This window comes from Miscanthus floridulus, chromosome 16 (genome assembly GCF_019320115.1).
Source record: "Miscanthus floridulus cultivar M001 chromosome 16, ASM1932011v1, whole genome shotgun sequence".
Lineage (NCBI taxonomy): Eukaryota > Viridiplantae > Streptophyta > Magnoliopsida > Poales > Poaceae > Miscanthus > Miscanthus floridulus.
This window is the reverse complement of record NC_089595.1, coordinates 11,282,666-11,303,854: the sequence shown is the minus strand read 5'-3', so window position 1 is coordinate 11,303,854 and position 21,189 is coordinate 11,282,666. Positions and strand designations below refer to the sequence as shown.

The window sequence follows — 21,189 nt, the reverse complement described above, 5'->3', positions numbered from 1 at the left end:
GCAGCCTCGTCTTCCAACACAATGTCATCGTACAGAGCACTATGATGATCTGGCGATTGAACAATTGGATTTAGGTTGGGGGAGGATCTGCTACAAAAAAAGGAATGACATATTATTATGAGCAGATTGTTAATTATTTAAGCCAATACAAATTAATGATGTAGTGTTTTTATCCGCACGTACCTATGGTGAGGTAGTTCAGGAGGAGGTGGAGCCGACATCCCTGGAATGATGATGTAGCGCTTGCGCCATAGAATGAATGTCTTCTCCGCTTCTCCTAGAGTCTTCTCACCATCACCTCCAGGAATGTCAAGAGGCAAATCACTAAAACCTTTTTCAGCTTTATCTACCGAGATGGTGGCATATCCTTCTTGGATTATATTCCCATGAATCCTTGGTGTCTTGGTTCGGTCGATAGGATTAACAAGACCGATAGCCACCTTGATTGTGGAATTCTCCTTCGGAATGTGTAGCTCACACGTTGTACAAGGTTCAGTGACGTCATCCACAGGGAAGCGCAGTCCTGTGTCCCCTTGATTTGGTATCTCCGTGGAAGCGCAGCTGCTTTTCAACTGAACAGATTGGCTAATGTTGATTCCTGGCTCTGATGCCTGCTTGCTTGCACTCACTGCTATTTGCACTTGCCTTTTGATTTCCTCCTGCATTCTCGCTTCAAGGTTTTTTTTCCCGCTCCTGTGCTTCACGCACCGCTTCCTCCAACCTCTGGAGCCGTTGTGCCTCTTCTTCCTTCTTTCTCTGGCGACTTCTGTAGGAAGGTCTGTCCTGAGGGAATCCATGCTCCCACGAGACACTTCCTTTGCCTCTAGTTCGGCCACCATGTTCAATAGTCCCGATGGCGTATGTCAGCTCATCCTTATCTCTGTTGGGCCTGAACGCACCACTAGCAGTAGCTCTCTGAGCATAAAACAATCTTTCTGCTGCTTCTTGCAGTCTTGCGCCATAAACGCACTTCCCTGTCTCCTGGTCTAGTGTTCCCCCATGAGCGAAAAACCAATTCTTTGCACGTTCTCCCCACTCGAGTGATTCTGGTCTGATACCCTTGGCAAGAAGGTCTGCTTCCATTTTGTTCCACTTCTTAATGGCAGTCGGGTAGCCACCTGATCCCAAGGTATGGTGGTATGTCTTCTGTTGGGCATTACGTTGGTTCTTTATCACCCGACTCACACCCTCTTCCGAAGTCTTGTACTGTACAAACTCATCCCAATAGGGCCTCTGCTTTGAGATCGAGCCTGGGACAGTAAAATCTGGTGCTATGTTCTTCTTGACATACGTCGTGTATAGGTGTTTCTTCCAAGTCTGAAACTGGGTGGCCATCTTCTTCATTGCCCAATCCCTAACTCGCTCCTTCAATTCATCACCATCTATTATATCATCATAATCATCTGTTTGGAGCGTGAAATGTACCAAGACATCATTCCAAATTAACGCCTTGTCATGATCGGAGACAAAACTGATATGAGGAGCATTGGTCTTCTTCTTCCATTCACGGGTACTAATCGGGAGCCGGTCCCGTACAAGGTAACCACAGTGGTGCACAAATTTCATTTTATTCGGCCCCCCGGTTCTCCTGTATCCACATTGAACTCCGAGATGATGAAGCGACCCTCCAATGGCTTTTTGGGACCTCGAACATTTTTACTCTTCGTTGTAGTTGTTGATGTCGATCCAGAGGGCTACAAAACATAAACATTATTTTTAATGTCATGAGCACACATAAGACATATGATAATATATATATATATATATAGCTAATAATAAAAAATATATACTTGGCCAATATGTTGTTGCTCATTTTGTTCAAGAGCTAAGTACTGACTCCCGTCATCTACATCCTCTTGCACGTTATTTTTAGCACCATCATCGCCGGCAACTTGAGTGCCAGTGTTGATCAAATTCATCATCAACTCCTCCTCATCCATATTTCTCGGGTCGGCCATCTAGCTTCAAAAAACAAAACCAATATATAGTACGTCAAATCTTTGCTTATTACATGCGTAAAATCTACAAACAATATGCATTATTAAATCTTGCCCCTCGATCACGGACGCAATTCGCCACACTAGGACGAACTACGTCGGTACTAGGGCGAATTAGGGCACGAGAAAGGGCGGTGTGACAAGAGTGGCGGTGCTCCACTCCGCCGTATATATGTCTGTACACATGGGTGAACGAGGGCGGCGGTGCTCCGCCGTATACATAGAAACGCATGGACGAAATGCATATGAATACAAATGACGTATATATACGTGTCGACGCGGTGGCCGGTGTGCTGACGACGATGACGTGAGGCGGGCCGGCGTGCTGACGACGACGACGACATGAGGCGGGCCGGGGCGGTGTCGGTGCGTGATGTTGTGATCCTATGTACCATGTGATCAACCATGTAGTCATTCATCATATGAGAAAATTCTATGTTAATAATATAAGTATAAGTCATTAGGAAATGTAAGTATATGTGTCTTATTGCTCATATAACCATTACTATTTCCAAAATGATAAGAATTTATTTTCTTCTTCTACAGGCGATCTCTGATGCTATGATATAAAGTTTGAAGATAGTCTTCCCGGAAAAAAATATGTAATGCTCATATTACTTTAGCAACATTAATATATTATATCTGTATATTCAAAGTTCACAAATGAAGAAACATGTGATATTTTTGATAAACTAAAAAACGCTTAGTTTACAAACTGTGTATCAAAATTGAGTTCCTATTTGACCATTATATATCCTACAACAAATCCTTAAAAAAAAAGACCCTACACGAATATATTTGGATAAAATTTCGTTAACAAACATTGATCTATGAAGATAGAAAAAATTCTTCTATTGAAACTGCATCTTGAAATAATGGCATATCATATAGTGATGAATATATGGCGGTTGATGGGCTGGATCATTAGCGGATGGTTCGTAGCGTTGTTTCCAAATAATATATAGCGTGTTTATTATACAAGCCATGGATTTACATCGATCTAATTAATTTCTAAAGTAATTTCATTGGTGATCCTAAATTATACTTGTCATTTAGAGTTCCAAATATTCAAAACTTGCCTTAAGATATGTTTTTATTTAAAATCATTTAGAGTTCCAAATATTCATTTTTAGTTTCTAGATTTTGTGATTCAAAATTTGAAATTTTCAATCGACCTCGACCGTTGACATGGCTTACACCAAACTTGTAGTTTTTGACGTGATCTATAACTCGGCAGTGGAGGGCTCGGACGAATGTACAAAGAGATCGACGAATATATCACCTCGAAGCTCGGCAGTGTACGTACTGGAGGGCCTTGGGCCGGCGCGGTGGGGCAACGCGCGGTGGAGGGCCTCGGGCGCGGAGGAGGGCGCGGTGGAGAGCCACGGGCAAGCGCGGAGGAGGGGCACGGGCGCGCGCGGTGGAGGCCGCACGAGGAAGAAGACGGCGGCGCCGGTGTCACGGAAGGCGAACGGACGCGGCGCGAGGAAGAAGAGGGCGGCGGTGTTCGACGAGGAAGAAGACGAGCGGATCGATCTGCCAGGCGCTGGAGGTTATATAGCAGAGGAGAATTACTCCCGGTGCCAGCCACCAATCGGAAGTAAAAAGCCTTTACTCCCGGTGCGTGTTACCAACCGGGAGTAAAGGTATACCTTTACTCCCGGTTGGTGTTACTCCCGGTGCGTATTACCAACCGGGAGTAAAGGTACCTTTACTCCCGGTGCGTGTTACCAACCGGGAGTAAAGGTATACCTTTACTCCCGGTTGGTAACACGCACCGGGAGTAAAGGCTTTTTTTTTGGCGGGCCACGAAACTGCAGCCCACCTTTACTCCCGGGTGGGCTTCCCACCCGGGAGTAAAGGTGGCCTGCAGTTTCGTTTTCCGCCTGTTTTAAGCAATAGGCTTGTTAAATACAATAGAAATGCAATAGTTTTTATTAAATACATAGTAAATTAAATAAAAGACATAAAATTATTTTGTTAAAAATATGAATTTTATTTTTGTTTATTGCACATAGGAAAAATCGATAACCTAACTTTTTTTATTTTTTGTTAGAATTATAAAACATAATGTAACTAATATTTATTATTTCGTTAATGCAAAAATGTAGTGTTTAATTAAAATTATTAAAATTATTGGTTTTGGACAGGAAATTTGTTTTCACATCATTTTAACGTTAATATTTTAATATTTCATCACTCAGTATCCTAATTTACCTTTTTGAGAGAGAAATCCCACCAAATCAAACATTGATTTAATTTGAAACATGACATAATAAACATCTGAATTCACAATTATTACATAATATCTCAAACACACACTATATTAAATCACTATATCATCAAGTGGGCACAGCAGTGAACTTCTTCTTTACGTATGTCCCTTGGTTATGATCGCTTCGTAACCATGGAGTGTCCTCATCATTTACCAAGATGCTAGGGTCTTTGTTCACTTTGAAGGACGGAATTCGGTCATCCTTTTCATATTCTTCTGACATGTCCGACTTGTCCTCAATTCCCACGATGACTCTTTTCCCTGAAAGAACTATGTGGCGCTTTGGCTCTTTGGTTGAGTCATTATCGTTTTCCCTCTTTTTGGTTTGGTAGACATATCATTGACATAGAACACCTAATTCACATCCTTGGCAAGGACGAATGGTTCGTCTTTGTACCCAATATTACTAAGGTCTACTGTTGTCATTCCATACTCGTTGTCTACTGTTACCCCGCCTTCGGTCACCTTGATCCATTGGCACTTGAACAATGGGATCTTCAAAGTAGGTGCATATTCTAGTTCCCATATTTCATCTATGCGTCCATAATATGTCTGCTTATTCCCATTCGGGTCTGTGGCATCTATGCGGACACCACTGTTTTGGTTGGTACTCCTTTTATCTTGGGCTACTGTGTAGAATATGTTCCCATTTATCTCGTACCCTTTGTATGTGACGATATGCCATGATGGTTGCATAGCCAATAAATACAGTTGCTCATGGATGCTCTCATCACCTTGACATTTTTTTCGCAACCAACCGCCGAAAGTTTCCATGTGCTTATGCATAATCCAAGCTTCAGTCTTCCCTGGAAACTCGGATCGTAAGAGATCCTTGTGTGTCTCAATATACGGATCTACCAAAGAGGAGTTCTGTAGAACTGTGTAGTGCGCTTTATTGAAATAATCATCATCCGTACCAATATATGTTTTCCTCCCTAGTGTCCCCTTTCCGCTTAGTCTCCCCTCATGTCTCGATTCAGGAACACCAATCGAGTCAAGGTCGGGAATAAAGTCAACACAGAACTCAATGACCTCTTCTGTTCCATAGCCCTTGGCGATGCTTCCTTCTGGGCGAGCACGGTTGTGAACATATTTCTTCAGGACTCCCATGAATCTCTCTAAGGGGAACATATTGTGTAGGAACACAGGACCGAGAGTGAAAATCTCCTTGACTAGGTGAACTAGGAGGTGTGTCATAATATCAAAGAAGGAAGGAGGGAACACTAACTCAAAGCTGACGAGACATTGAACCACATCATTCTGTAGTTTAGCTAGATCAGTTGGATCAATTACCTTCTGAGAAATTGCATTGAGGAATGCACATAGCTTTACGGTGGCTAGACGTACATTTGGAGGTAGAATTCCTCTTAATGCAACTGGAAGTAATTGCGTCATGAGAACGTGACAGTCATGGGACTTTAAGTTACAGAATTTCTTCTCTGGCACATTTATAATACCCTTTATATTCGAGGAGAATCCAGATGGTACCTTGATGTTGTTTAAGCATTCAAACATGATTTCCTTCTCCTCTTTGCTTAGAGTGTAGCTAGCAGGACGTAAGTAATGGCGTCCATCATCTGTCTTCTCTGGATGCAGGTTGTCTCTTTCTCTCAAACAACGCAGGTCCTGTCGTGCTTCAAATGTGTCCTTAGGCTTTCCATACACACCCATAAAGCCTAGCAGGTTCACACAAAGATTCTTCGTCAGGTGCATCACGTCGATCGAGCTACGGACCTCCAGGACTTGCCAATAGGGTAGGTCCCAAAATATGGACTTTTTCTTCCACATGGGTGCGTGACCGTTAGCGTCTTTCAGAATAGGTTGGCTTCCATGTCCTTTTCCAAAGACGACTTTCACATCATTGACCATATCGAGTACATCCTCACCGGTTCGGTTGCAAGGCTTGGTCAGGTGGTCTGCTTTCCCTTTAAAATGCTTACCTTTCTTTCTTACGGGGTGATTTGCAGGAAGAAATCGACGATGGCCAAGGTACACGACCTTTCAACATTTTTTCAAGAATACACCTCTAATATCACCGAAGCAGTGTGTGCATGCATTATATCCCTTGTTTGACTGTCCTGAAAGATTACTTAGAGCAGGCCAATCATTGATTGTTACGAACAACAATGCTCGCAGATCAAAGTGTTCCTGTTTGTACTCATCCCACACACGTACACCTTCTTTATTCCACAAAATGAGAAGTTCATCAATAAGTGGTCTCAGGTACACATCGATGTCATTGCCAGGTTGCTTCGGGCCTTGGATGAGCACAGGCATCATAATGAACTTCCGCTTCATGCATAACCAAGGAGGAATGTTGTAGATACTTAGAGTAACAGGCCAAGTGCTATGACTACTGTTCTGCTCTCCAAAAGGATTGATACCATCTGTACTTAAAGCAAACCTTAAGTTTCTTGCGTCATTTGCAAACTCCGGGAATTCTCTGTCGATTGCTCTCCACTAGGACCCATCAGCAGGGTGTCTCAACATATTGTCTACCTTACGGTCTTCTTTGTGCCATCGTAACAATTTTGCATGTTCTTTGTTTCTGAACAGACGTTTCAAGCGTGGTATTATAGGAGCATACCACATAACCTTGGCAGGGATTTTCTTACGTGGACGTTCGCCCTCAACATCACCAGGGTCATCTCGCCTGATCTTATACCGCGACGCATGGCATACCGGGCATGCATCCAATTTCTCGTACTCTTTGCCACGGTATAGGATGCAGTCATTAGGACATGCATGTATCTTCTCTATTTCTAGCCCCATAGGACAGACAACTTGTTTTGCTTCGTAGGTAGTGGCGGGCAATTCATTGTACTTCGGAAGCATCTTCTTTTGGATTTTTAGTAACTCTCCAAATCCCTTGTCAGATACACCATTCTTTGCCTTCCATTGCAGCAATTCTAGTGTGGTTCCCAACTTTTTCTGCCCTGCATCACAAGTTGGGTACAACAATTTTTTGTGATCTTCTAGCATCCGCTCGAACTTGATCTTCTCCTTTTCACTTTCACATTCTCTTTGTGCATCACGAATGACCTGACAAAGATCATCAACCGGCTCATCTTCTGCGGCTACCTCTTCTTCAGCTTCTCCCATTGCAGTATCATTGAAGCATGCACCATCAGGAATAATATCATTGTCGTCCCATTGTTCTTCTTCATCTTCTTCCATTACAACACCGGTTTCTCCGTGCTTTGTCCAACAAATATAGTTTGGCATGAAACCCGACTTGAACAAGTGTGAATGAAGAGTCCTTGAGCAAGGATATTCCACCGTATTCTTACATATGGCACATGGGCAGCACATGAAACCGTCGCGTTTGTTTGTCTCGGCCGCACGTAATAAAGAATGCACGCCGTCAATGAACTCTGTGAGCGGCGATCAGCATTATACATCCAATGATGGCTCATCTGCATTACATGACATAAATATCATATTAAAACCTAGATCATAATTAATTATTTATACAACATGCGTGCCACCACAAAAGATACAAATTTATGAAAGCATCGCTACAATATAGACAATCCCAACTACCACTAAAAGAACTAAAGCTAAAATACATTTCAGGAGCACAAGGATTTCGCGACCAATCTCAACTAAAACAGACAGATCCCCCGATTGTGCAACATCTTTGGGCTTCTTCGGCTGGATCACTGCCTCATTAGCCGCCGTATCTGCCTGTTGTGCAAGATATTTTTGCACGAGTTCAACATACTCTTCCTCCCAGTAGAAGCCTGAACATCGTCCACTGCCATCCCACTGAAATTAAAACAAAAAATTAGAACTTTAATCACAACCATCATGAAAATAGGTATAAACTAGCCATAATCATTAAATACGATAAAATAACTCACATTGCGATCCGGACACTTGTAGAAGATACGATCCTTGTTGGGACCCTCCTTCTTCACTCGGTACTCCATCACAATCTTCGTCTCATCACGACACTTGCCGCATGGAATGAGAGGAAGGCCCGGCCTAAGTCGCTTTGGAAACCCATGAGAGGCCGATGACCCGGAAGTAGTTGCCATCTACTCTCTATACTCATTTTTTAATACACTATAAATTTCTTTTTTTATAAACAAATAAAATTAACAAACTATAAAATTATCTAGATCTCTAAACAATGATATTTTTAATGGTCATTGTGTTCTCGCCTTTTACTGCGGCAGGTAAGTAATTCATATGATATTTCCGCAAATTAACAGAAGAATGGGAATGTACACACATAACAGACTACTACGACGATATCGGGACGTGTGAATAAATAACCATCCGTACTAGTTGACCTTGCTTACGTGATCATCTCGGCGAGCATTTCTCCACCGGACAGCACCGTACTTGGTCAAGGAAGAGCTCCGATTCTATGAGGAAGGGAACACGGTCTCCCACGACCGTTGTCGCTCTCCCTCGTAGAATCAAAGCTCCTCCTTGATGTCCGTTACCGCTCGACAGAGAACATGCTTGCCGAGCTGAACACGGTCCGCAAGTTCAACTAGTACGGATTTTCTATAATTTTCTAACTATTTTCTAAGTTTTTATTTATATATACTACGTTTAGGTACGGTGATTGACAGACTACTACGACGATATCGGAACATGTGAATAAATAACCATCCGTACTAGTTGACCTTGCTTACGTGATCAGCTCGGCGAGGATTTCTCCACCGGACGGCACCGTACTTGGTCAAGGAAGAGCTCCGATTCTACGAGGAAGGGAACACGGTCTTCCACGACCGTTATCGCTCTCCCTCGTAGAATCAAAGCTCCTCCTTGACGTCCGTTACCGCTCGGCAGAGAACATCCTCGCCGACCTGAACACGGTCCGCAAGTTCAACTAGTAAGGATTTGCTATAATTTTCTAACTATTTTCTAACTTTATATTTATATATACTTTAACCTTCTTTCATGTAAATATGCAAGCTTAAAGTGATTTTGAGCTCAAATTGCTTACAAATGAAAAAAAACCACAATAAAGAACCATAAATATATATAGTGAATAAAATGGCATAAGAAAATGGTAAAAAATGAGAGTATGAGATTGGTAACCTTTACAACTGAAGAATCGACGGAGGAATCGAAGAATGGATGGAGGAACAATGGAGGGAGAGAGGAAGCAAGAACACTACTGCTGTGAGCTTCAAAATGTGCTGAGCTCGGGCTCGGGGAGGAAGGAGGAGACGGCCGATTTATAAAGGAAGAACATTTAGTCCCGGTTGATAGATCCAACCAGGACTAAAGGTAACTTTCCAACCCCGGGCGCAGCCACGGCCCGGGAGTAGACCTTTACTCCCGGTTGGAGCCACCAACCGGGAGTAAAAGTACACCTTTAGTCCCGGTTGGTGGCTCCAACCGGGACTAAAGGTCCCTGCCACCTCTGTCTGGCGCAGTAGCCGTTGGGCAGGGACCTTTAGTCCCGGTTGGAGCCACCAACCGGGACTAAAGGTATTTCTAGTCCCGGGGGCAAAAAATTCCGGGACTAGAGCCCATTTTGGCCGAGGATCAAAGGTCTGTTCTCTACTAGTGTGCCAGAACTGCGCTGCCCGAGCTGTACGCCGCTATGTTCTCCCACGGCTGTCGTAGTATGTCAAGAAACATCCAGCTGATCGTGTTGCCCGAGGCGTCTGGGAAGAGAAAAGCACAAAGAAAGTGCCAGAGCCACACACGAGCGAATCTGTCGATCAGAGCCTCCTCAGCCTGTGGGTCCAAGTAATCAAAGCGCTCCGTGATCCAGGACGATGAAACCCCAGAACTTTTCCTGAAATTGACCAAAGAAAATGAGACCTCATAGCTGCAGAAAAGCAATGCAAGTATTAAATAGGCTTGAATTACTCACTTATTTTTCTTGGAAGCATCGTCGTCCGATGGAAGAAAGCTAGTAAACTGAGGCACCAGCTCCCTCCAGTGATCGTTGTCAACTATCCCTGTCATTGGAAGTCCCCCCAACTAAAGGCCTAAAATAGCCTTCACATCCTGCAACATCAAGGTCATCTCGCCATAAGGTAGGTGGAACGTGTGGGTCTCAGACCTCCACCTGTTATAAGAATAGAACGACGGTTAGTTGCCTCAAATTTGTTAGAAGAAAGTTTACGTACAAAGAATGCACTCACACCTGTCTACAGCTGTAGTAAGTAGTGCTGGGTCAAGGGGCGGAAGACCGTGGTTGACAACACGGATAAGCTCGAGGAAGCCGGCACGCCGTATGTACGGCACATAATGCTCGTCCCACTTGTGCGCCCTAGTGTGCGTGCGGGACCTCAAAGGAGGCAAGAACACCTCTGCGTCATTGTCACTCAAGATGTGTGCTCGGTGCTAGTCGTCGTACTACACCTCAAGAATGGGGTACAACGGGTGCTACGTTGGAGAAGCCATCCTATTACGAATTGATAAACAAAGCGTTAGAGTATTCAAATTAACAAAATTTAAATTAACATTAGTAATTTCACAAACATATCACTAACCTAACTATCCTAAATCCCTAAACCCAAAATCCTAACTATACTAGATAATAAATACATAATCAATCCCTAAAATACATAAACCCTTTTGGGTTTAGAGTAAACTAGTATCTATACCCAAAATCCCTAACTAAATAACTAACTATAAACTAAATAACAAATACATAAACAATCCCTAAACGCAAAATCCTAAATATACTAGAACACACAACCTCAAACCTACGTAAATCACAAACAAATTCACTAACCTAACTATCCTAAATCACTAACTATCATAAATCAATACCAATCATAAAACTCTAACTATCCTAAATTACTAACTATCCTAAATCACTAGTTATCCTAAATCAATAATAATAAAAAAATATATGAAATCAACCCTAACTATCCTAAATTACTATCTATCCTAAATCACTAATTATCCTAAATCAATAATAATAATAAAAATGAAATCAACCATAACTATCATAAATTACTAACTATCCTAAATTACTAATTATCCTAAATCAATAATAAGCAAAAAAAAAATGAAATCGAGAGGAGGTACCTTAGGAGCGGGTGGCCTTGACGCGCCAGCGTTCGTGGCACGGCCGTCGCGGGCGCTGCGCGGCGGGAGTGGCCAGGCGCGGCGTGGTCTGGCGGGCGAGGCCGGGTGGGCGCGGGCGCGACGTGGCCAGGCGGTCGCTGCACGGCGGCTGGCTGCGGATGGGCGAGTGCGGGCGCTGGCGGCAGGCAGGCGGGCAGGATGCGTGCGGGTGGGCGGCCGGCCACGCGGTATTTATTCGGCTCTGCCGCGTCATGGATTAGGGCACGGCACTGCCGCGGCAAGAGCTGCCACGTCAACGGTCACCGAAACCGGTCGTCGCCACGTCAGACCTCTGCCGCGCCACCATACATGACGCGGCACATGCATTTGGCCACGCCAGGGTAATAGGCGCGACTAAAAGTGTTAGTTAAAAAAAACTTGCGGTGTTAGATTTAAAATTAGTTATAAAAAGTGTTAAAATTAAAAAAAATTTGATAGGGCGCACTCACAAACCCTAATCGGCTTCGTCGTTGGTCGGCGGCGGCTATGGCGGTGGAGGCGGCGGTGGGCTGGTACGAAAAGTTGCGAGAGAAGGACGAGATGCAGGAGAAGATCAGTAAGGAGATCAACCAACTCAGCTTGAGTACGAGGGAGAAGGAATTCTCAAAAGGCTTGAGCAAGGCGGAGCTCCGGAAGAAGCGGGCCGATCTCGAGAAAAAGCGCGCTGCCTTGAGCCAGAGGTACTGGCAGGTCATTTTTGAGACGGGGTCGAAGCCGGATTTCTCAGGCATGACCGAGGCCGAGCGAGCGGAGGCGGCGGAGAAGCTGAGGAGCAACCAGCTGCGGTATGCGCGCCGCCTTACGCAAGATGGCGACACCAGGGGTCGGTCGATGGAAGCCTTTGCTCGCATCCTCGACTTCGATCCCAAGCAGGGGGGCCGCTACTACAACCGCTACACCCTCGTCGACCTCACCACATTCGACCTCGATGAAGAGTGTAAAAGTCGTCCGCCCGCCCGCCTCACGCTTTCAATTGGATCCATCCTATTGCTTGCCTGATACCTCTACTAGTCCAGCCCAGTCCACTGCTTCGAGTACTCCATCCTTGACAGAAAAATAATTAATTGCTGCAATGCTGCTTTGATTTCATTCTAGAGGCTAAAAAAATTGTTATTCTCTCTTCTTTTTCCCCCTGTGTGTTTGGGGATTGGATTACTCGGAGCTAAATTTTTATTTTTCAAAATCCTGCTGTGTGTTTGGGGATAGGATTACTCGGAGCTAAATTTTTAATTTTCAAAATCCTCCATATGGCTGCTGGTTCTGCCTGAGGGGATTAAGCTCCCTCCCTCCCACATTTATAGTTTTATATACGTATCAATATTCAACTCCATCGTTTGTAAGCATGATTGATAGATGCAACTGATGATCTAATACCCTTTGTTTTCCAACATGGATGCACCACGTACAGCACCCTTTGGTCCGATGACATTTACCGATTCCCCCCACAAAGTAATCGAGACCGACTACTACAAACTGTCTGGGGCTGTAAACTTCTTGTCTGTCAAGGTAGCCTCTTCGGATATTGGCTTCCCGATCCGTGTGTATGGCACTGTCATTGTCAGGGATGGCATCGATGAGAGGTGTGTTTATCACTTCCGCCGCGACGCTGACCATTGCCAACTCATCAATTCTGAGGTACCTATAACTATCATCTCTTATCATTTCTAGTTTGCATTACTTATGCGCTTGCTATAACTATCATCTCTTATCATTTCTAGTTTGCATTACTTAAGCGCGTGCTAGTAGCCTCATATTGCGCCCCTTTCTTTATTTCCAATTTTTTTTATAGTAATAGAGAAAAGATAAAACTTTTATGCTGAACTGAAACTTATTGCGTGCTGGACACACTGTAACCATGACTGTGTGTACTTAATTCTTTCTAAACTCCAGATTTTCAGTTATGATTCCTATCACGCATTTATCTCTCAGTAGAGCTTTTTGTAGAAGAAATCTAGAAATGGTGAATCTGTATTTACAAGGTAGTACTTAGCTTGTTCCTTCCTATCGTGACTGACCATTAACAATTTCGTCAGCTACCTATAGTAACCAACAGCTTCTGTCGCTGAAAAGTCTTTTTGCATATGCCATATATATCTCCACATACAGTAGTAGTGCTTTTTTGTAGAAGAAATTCACAAATGGTGAATCTGTACTTACATGGTGTAGTACTACTTGTTGCTTCCTATTGAGACCAACCATTAACAGTTTCATCAGAAATCCTTTTGCAGCATTATGTATTTGTAGATAGAAATAATTAATGTGCCACTAATGTATCCTGTAAACCTTACCTTAGGCTGAATCATTGATCTTGACTGGGCCGAAACGTGGGCTCGCATTGTGTGGTTATATGTATGTGGAGATTGATCTAAAGATCAAGGATCATCTAGGACAGCCCAGAGAATTTAGTAAAGGACTCTTAAGCATCAGTGACCCAACAGATTGTGCATCGATGGTATCTATGGTCGAAACCGAATCCCTTGCTACCAGGCTCAGTACTATGGACGTGACTTGTGCAGTTGTGAATCGTGCAATTGAGGGATTTATTGCAGTTGAAGTTCTGCAGGGAGGTTTTCATGGAAAAATCACCGCATACACCACCAGCGTCCAGGACATACTTGTGCTTTATGACAGCAAAGAGGCTGATGCTACGACTGTTGATGATTGCGGAGATATCCTGCAGCTTATGCGGCCTGTCGTATCTGTCCACGTTGAGGATTTCCTGATAATTGTTTTCCACACCGGTGACGGTAAATCAGAGAGCATACAGTTCACTCCAATGGTCAACGGCAGAGATGAAGGTCAAATTACTGTTGGTGCTACCAAGATGCGTGTGAAGCTTTCTTGGTCGATAATGGACCCTTGACTGTGCTGTAAAGCTTCGTCGGTAGGACCCTTAATGCTTCACTATTGTAGCTACGTCTGGTTCAGTGATGCTGCCGTCGTCTTAGGGTCTGTTTGGAACGCAAGAATAAAAAAACACAGGAATAAAAAAAACGTAGGAATGGGGTGAGTGTGAAACAGAGGAAAGGAAAAACGCGGCAAATAACTAGAAGGGGTGTTTGGAATGCAGGAATCCATAACACAGGAAAAACGCAGGAAGTAACTCGTTCTCTGTTGTTTGTTCTTATCAAAACCTTCTCTTCTTTTAACGTTATCCGTTCACTGGTCATGCTCTCTCTCTTACAAATAGTTAACTCATTCGCTTGCTGAACTGATGAATCGCGCACGCTCTCTGCAAACACGCTTTCCTCGCGCTTTCTACGAAAACATTGGCTTCCGGTGGATGTTCTGATTCCTTTGTTTTGTGAAGCATGCTGCCCTTTCCGAAGGAACGGTAAAGTCTGATTCCTTTGATCCAAACGGTCAGTGACGTCATCAAAACTCTGGAATGACTTTCCTCTGAAATTCCTCTACGAATCCCTCGTTTCAAACAGCCCCTTAGGTTTTGCAAACTTAGTGGGACCTTATAAGTAATAGTGTGTGTAACTACTCTATTGTGCTTGGCTGTTATATTTGAACCAATTTCTACCGTGTTCGGTTTGTTGGCCACTATCTAAATCTATTATGTGGGGCTTGTTACGCTGAACCACTATCTAATATGTGGGGTTTGTTTGCTGAACGACTATCCTATGGTTATTTGGGTGAACTAAGCATTGTCTTTGTGTGGCTTCGGATTTGAATTTGTGCTCCGTTTACTGTTTTGGTCTGGTCGTGCCAGTTATATTATTGGAAGATCTTTTAAAGGCTGAAGTCCAGGAGCAACAAAAGTTCTCATTCTTGTATATAAATAAAATAGATAACACTATTTTTTATGCAACATGTTACTTTCCTTAGTTTGAATGCTGGATTATGCAACGTGCGTTTTAAGTTGCATGTCTTTTGAACTTCACGGATGCTGGTGAAACATAGTGAGTGGCATGCACATACGCCCTCGGTAGCATTCTCGGCAGTCCATCGCCATCCTAATTTGAGGTGTTGCCTGGGGAAATATATTGAGCCTTTTCTGTGTGTGTCATTATAAAAGATGTCCCTTCCTTCATACCACTAAAAAGTTAGAACGGACACCGGTGCCATGACACTTATCTCTTTTGCTCTACATGCCATTCTGTCTCTATTCTATTTGGGTTTGACCGTTTGGCAGCTCTGACATGTGGGACCGGGCAAGAAAAATGTCCATGTTGCCCTTTTCAGTCATCGACATATGAGGAGGTCGTGTTGACAGATGTTGACTGTCATCCCCCTCAGTCTTTCACTCTCTCTTCTCCCTCGATCCCTCTCTCTCGCGGCGGTGAAACCCTAGCGGCGGCGGATCCGGCGGTGTCGGCTGTAGCGGAGTTGGGGAGAGAAGACGATGAATCCCCGTGCTTGTGGCGGCTCTTGGGAGCATGGATTTGACCGAGGATCCAGAGGAATGGCGCGGAGCAGGCATGGCGTGGAACAGCGCGGGCGAGCGACCGGATTGGTTTCGAGACGAGTGAGTTCACTGCTCGCACTGTTGTCCCCTTTGATTTCGTGGTCTTAGGTCACCTTGACTGTGTCAATGTGCTTGATGTTTTGATATTTAGTGCCCTGCGTTACCGATCTGTGTTAGGGTTTATTGATTATGTGCTTCTTGTTCATCTGTAGATAGTACCTTCAACTTAGATATGTGGATTGTTGCTCTTAAATCTCGTGCGTGGTGGTTTTCGTTGAACGAAGTGGTGGATGCTGACCGCACTCACTTCTCTGGGTGATTGCTGATGTGGTTGAGAGGCAGGGGCGGATCTACAGGGGGGCTGCCGAGGCTCAAGCCCCCCTACCGCCGGCGAGCCCATGGAGCCCCCCTGAGCCCCTCCTAAAAATTTTCGCCATTGCTGCTGTGCTGCTTTGAGGAGAAGAAGTTAGATGTGTGATGTATGGAGGTTGAAGAAGCTCTCTGTTCACTGCAATACTGCATCCATCCACGTAACTCACATCCTAGGCCTCTATTACGGCCCATCAAGGCCCAGCGTCATCTGCATCCCTTCAATCCATTCGCATCGCTGCAGCCAGCAGCCAGAAGAGGCCCACGTTGGGCACTGGCCAGGGCGCATAGCCAAGTTGTGATTCTTTTCTCTTTTTTTTTAATTCTGTATCACTTGTCTACTAAGTTTTTGTGGAAGAGTAGCATATCAATTTTTGTGCTATGAATATCTCTTGGAAGTAGTAGCATTTTTTTAGAGAGGCTTGTATATACATGTGCAAGATCCAATACATATGCCACGTTCTAAGATTTTCCAAAATGCACGTTTAAAAAATGTTTGGCATCGACGCGATCAAGCACCGGGCCTCAATGCCTATATACCATCACCGACATCAACATCAGCCACTATGTTACCCATACCGCTAAGACGACACACTTGTATGTTCAGCCCCCCTGTTATATTTTCCTAGATCCGCCACTGTTGAGAGGTATCCTCCTGATTATGGTGAAGTAGCGAGCTTGTTCTATTTCTGCAGAGAGACTAAAGTGAACATTCAAGTCCGCAGTGACCAAGATTTGGTAGAAATGTTTGAAAAACATAGGCCTTACAGAACCTGCTTGTTGACTTTTGCATACCATAGCCCAAGTAGTGAACTGTCGGCCCCCAATTTAGGGTCCACTGTGCATCATGTATCAGTCCCTGGATCAGTAGCTGATACGCACAATTCGAACAAGATTGATATAAAAATCATACTTTTATTGCTAAGGAAAAAATATAATACATGGTTCGGTTACATTGGGCCACTGGCCTTACATTGCCTATGTCAGAGTTCTAAGACACAATGTTTTTTTAGGTGCTAGACGGTTTCTAGGCGGTGACCCATCGCCTAGCGCCTAGGCGCGCCTAGGCAGGTCTAGGCGTTTTCTAGGCGTCTTGACATTTTTTGTATCTCAGCATATATAGCTAAATAAATTATATAAATATAGTAGCCGAGTGAATTTTATAAAAAGAGAAAAGGTCCAATAGACATACCTTAGTTGATAGAAAAGCGATGTTCATGCTTAGTTCATAGTTGATAGTTGATACAATACAAATGTGATGTCCTGCAGCAATACAAGTGGAGAACAGACCATATCAGTAGTTAAATATAAATGGACAGCAGGTTAGGTACTTATCTCAATGATCTTGTATACATGTAGAGGGAAAACAGGGGAAAAAAGGAAGGAAGATAACTTGTACTCCTAAGATTGATAACCAGGTCATGGTAGCACACCAAGTTCAGCTAAACACTCTCGTCATTTATACAGAATATACAAGTAAAACAACATCAGTGCTCTAGTTTATGAAAAAACTTGGCTGTGTTGAAGCAATAGCTCAGTTGGTAGAGCCTCAAGCTGAGACTTGAGCGGACGCCCAACAGGGCTGCAACCCAGTTAACTACTAGTACTACGAGCACAACAGTACAGCACAGCCAAGCAGAGGAGAGAGGAGCAGGGGGCGGGCGGACCTCACGTCCTCACCTTACCTTGGGGTTCCCGAGTGGCGGGACCAGGGGTAGCGAGAAGGTCACCACCGGTGGTGGCCCAGCGAGGAGGGGCCGCACGGGAACTCCAGGGGCGGCGGGCCGGCGGCCGATGGGGAGGCTTGCACGAACGGAGAAGATGGCCGGCGAGCGAGCTCGGGTCGGAGGCAAGGGGTCGACGAGCTCGAGTCGGAGGCAAGGGGTTGGAGGCAAGGGGCCGGCGAGCGAGCTCGGGTCTTGACTCTCTCACTGTGTGTATCTCTCTCTCTCTCTCTAATCCTCTCTACCACCCGTGCTCTTTTCTTCTCGCGCGGGCGCTTCCTTTCCCGCGCACCCGGCTTCTCGCGCGTGCTCCCGCCTGCTCCTGCCCGCTCCCACCCGCCAAAACGCGCGCGCGCTCCCGCCGCCTAGGCGCCTCCTCCTCCGCCTACTCGCCGCCCAGGCGCCGCGGAACTCCGCGGAGGCGCGCCCAACGCCTAGAGGTGCGCCTCACCCCCTAGGCCCCGCGGGAAGGCTCCGCCTTGCGCCTGGGCATGCCTAGGCGAGCGTGGAAATGCGCCTTGTCATTCATTGCTAAGACAGCGGTCCTATGACAACGTGGTTCCCTTTCCTACAGGTAACTCGGAGTGCGGACAGAACCCTAGACTTATTCCTATGACGAGTTCCTATAACGCAGCGTCGTAGTCCTAGCGTAACTCCTTCGTGTAGTTGTACGGCTTCGTCTTCTAATCTTCTCTGGATGTCCGGTCCTTGCGTAGCTCCTTCGTCGCTCCATCCTCGGATATACTTTTTCAGCTGCATTCCTATAAACATAGAGAAAAGGGGGTTAAGTACATATGTACTCAGCAAGCCCTAACTTTTGGGTGAAGGAGAAATGGATGGAGGCTATACGTGGAGGTGGTTAGTGGTAAAGGTGATAGAGTAAAGTAATCATAATTATAGTTTGGGCCCTGGCAGGGTATTACCATCCTCACCAGTTTTTGAGTTAAACATAGGTTACCAAATCCATAAATACATATTACCGGAGCCTTACGGTGGTTGAATTCTAATCATAGTGTCTTTCCTAGCATCTGCCCATTCCAAGGACGTGGCTATTTGAATAGATTCAATAAACTCTATAGAGGTTGTACAAATTTCCCCACATGATAGGCGTAGTCGACACCATCGTCATGGCTTAGACAGGCCTCACGAGATCCCGTACCAGCTTGGATGCCTCCTAGATTTCCATATAATTCTACCACGGCTTCTCAGGGGTTGGAACACAATGTGGAAGATCACTTAGCATCCACACTATCGAACACGTGGAAGATCACATAGCATCCACACCAACTACGTGGAAGATCACTTAGCATCCACACCAAACAATCATGGAAGATCACTGAGCATCCACACTATCAAATAACGTGGAAGATCACATAGCATCCACAACAATCTCGGGAGGATACCTAATCGTCCCATCACATATTCTCGGATGATATTACATCATCCCATCATACAATAACGGACGATACCTAATCATCCAACATAACAGCATCGATGATATACAATCATCACATAATCGATAATAATAACAGAGGCTCGTACCTGGCCTAAAACAATATAGTTGGTAGCTCGAACGCGGCCAAAATAATCCAAAAGCTTTACGTGGAAGATCACATAGCAACCACGCCAACCGGGCCACGGGAGATCACCTAGCATCCGTGCCTTCTCCTGATGTTCCGCTACCAACACCGGCCTCCTAGTAGATATTATATTTCAACCCAACGGGGTGTGAGATCAAGTCTACCCATATAGACATGTGGTTGTACGTAACATCGCACTAGGCGAGAGGGACTGTGAACCGGTCCTTATGTGACCGAGGCGAGTATCTCCCACAGGAACCCTCTCTAGGCATTCCTACCAAGGTAATCTATCCCCACATAAATTACCCCCACTCGCCCCCTGTCGGGGTTTAATCGGGTTCACAAAGCTCAACACGTCAAGGTAACCATTACTTTATCATTATTAATCTCATTATCATAATTCATTTATCAAGGGTTACAAGTAATATTGGTTGAGTTTATTGTTTAATGGGGATGGATGATGAAAGGTTTATGGTATAGGCTAGCAACCATGGTGGTGGTGGAAGAAAGTGATTAAGAGATGGCATGAATTGTAAAGGGGAGGGGAAAAAGGTGGGAATTAGGACTTGCCTTCGTTCGCTGACAAGTATATCCAAGGCTGTCGATCCTTCTTGCTTCTTGCTCCTGTGTTGGTGTAGCGGTGCTCCTAGGGTTCCATCGGGTCGTTTCTACGTCTTTACTCCTACGTGGATCTAGCGTTGGCAAGCAAGAATCGCAAACAAAGAAAATAACAGATAAGGCATGTCAAGCAAGCAATCATAGTGGCGGTGATGATCCTAGACGGGTTGGTCCTAGTCGGGTGGTGGGTTGTTGCCTAGGGTTATCTCTATTACGTCAATCTGAAGTAAGGTTTGGATGGAGGTATTCCATCATTCAAAGTTTCTTCTATGGGTTAGGTTGGAGAGGTGGCGGAAAACATTGTTAGCCATACCTCGGTATATGCCCGGGTATCGGGCACATCCTTGTATGTGTAGGTACTCTGTCATTTTATGTGGTTCGGTGTGAGAATATTCGCATAAGTGGCATGGTACATGCACTCACGCGAATATACGGCATAACTACCACTACGGCGGAGGGCGTCCATGTGAGGGGGTGCGTGGGTGAAACTATCGGCGCATCTATTAAACATACATTATTTATTTGATATATACGGGTTTATATATATAATCCTACCGCGTATAGTTTATAACTCTACTACGTATACATTATTTTACTATCGTATAAATATATTTTATTACTAACGCGTATGTATTATAATCCAACTGCGTATATATATTACTACTACATTTATATACTCGTTGCATGGGTGTAAATACTATGTTATGTTACATTTAGTCATATTTACATACCGAGTATATAGTGTTTATATGCGCTCGGACATAAGGGCTACTGGGTGTTTAACTAATAGCCGCATCTATGGTTTAATTATTAAACAAAGAAAGGACAAGCAAGCAAATCTAGAATTTAAATGGGCACCAAAAATTAGGGTAAAGTATTTTAATATGCAAGGTTTTATTTTATAAGATTTATGGTGAAAGAATTTCGGGATTCGGAATTAAAATGAGAGAGTTGTGAGTTTTTAAAATCTACAGACTAATCGCGATTGAATAAAGCATGGAAAATATTTCTACAATTTTTATCTAATGGAAATGGGTGGCAATTTTATAAATATGATCTAGAGAGCTTCTAGTTTATTTTAAAAAATTTCTAGAAATTTTCCGGAGTCATTAAGCTTACCGTTTATATTTCTGTGTACGTTATCGGGTGCACGTAGCAG

At 44.3% G+C, this 21,189-nt stretch overlaps 1 protein-coding gene across 1 annotated transcript; it reads left to right on the top strand.

The window, feature by feature from the left end:
* The first annotated feature begins 11,790 nt into the window (after nucleotides 1-11,790).
* LOC136514454 (uncharacterized) lies at nucleotides 11,791-14,730 on the top strand. Its single transcript, XM_066508408.1, has 3 exons — nucleotides 11,791-12,262; nucleotides 12,734-12,960; nucleotides 13,619-14,730. Exons 1-3 carry the CDS (start codon nucleotides 11,812-11,814, stop codon nucleotides 14,186-14,188), a joined length of 1,248 nt encoding a protein of 415 aa, XP_066364505.1. The 5' UTR covers nucleotides 11,791-11,811; the 3' UTR covers nucleotides 14,189-14,730.
* The last annotated feature ends 6,459 nt before the right edge of the window (nucleotides 14,731-21,189 follow it).

What these genes read in the sequence shown, in the direction of transcription:
- LOC136514454 (XM_066508408.1), top strand. Translation starts at nt 11,812, where the DNA reads ATGGCGGTGGAGGCGGCGGTGGGCTGGTACGAAAAGTTGCGAGAGAAG. An exon ending in ATTCGACCTCGATGAAGAGT is followed by an intron (nt 12,263 to 12,733) that starts GTAAAAGTCGTC and finishes CACCACGTACAG; the next exon opens with CACCCTTTGGTCCGATGACA. An exon ending in GCCAACTCATCAATTCTGAG is followed by an intron (nt 12,961 to 13,618) that starts GTACCTATAACT and finishes ACCTTACCTTAG; the next exon opens with GCTGAATCATTGATCTTGAC.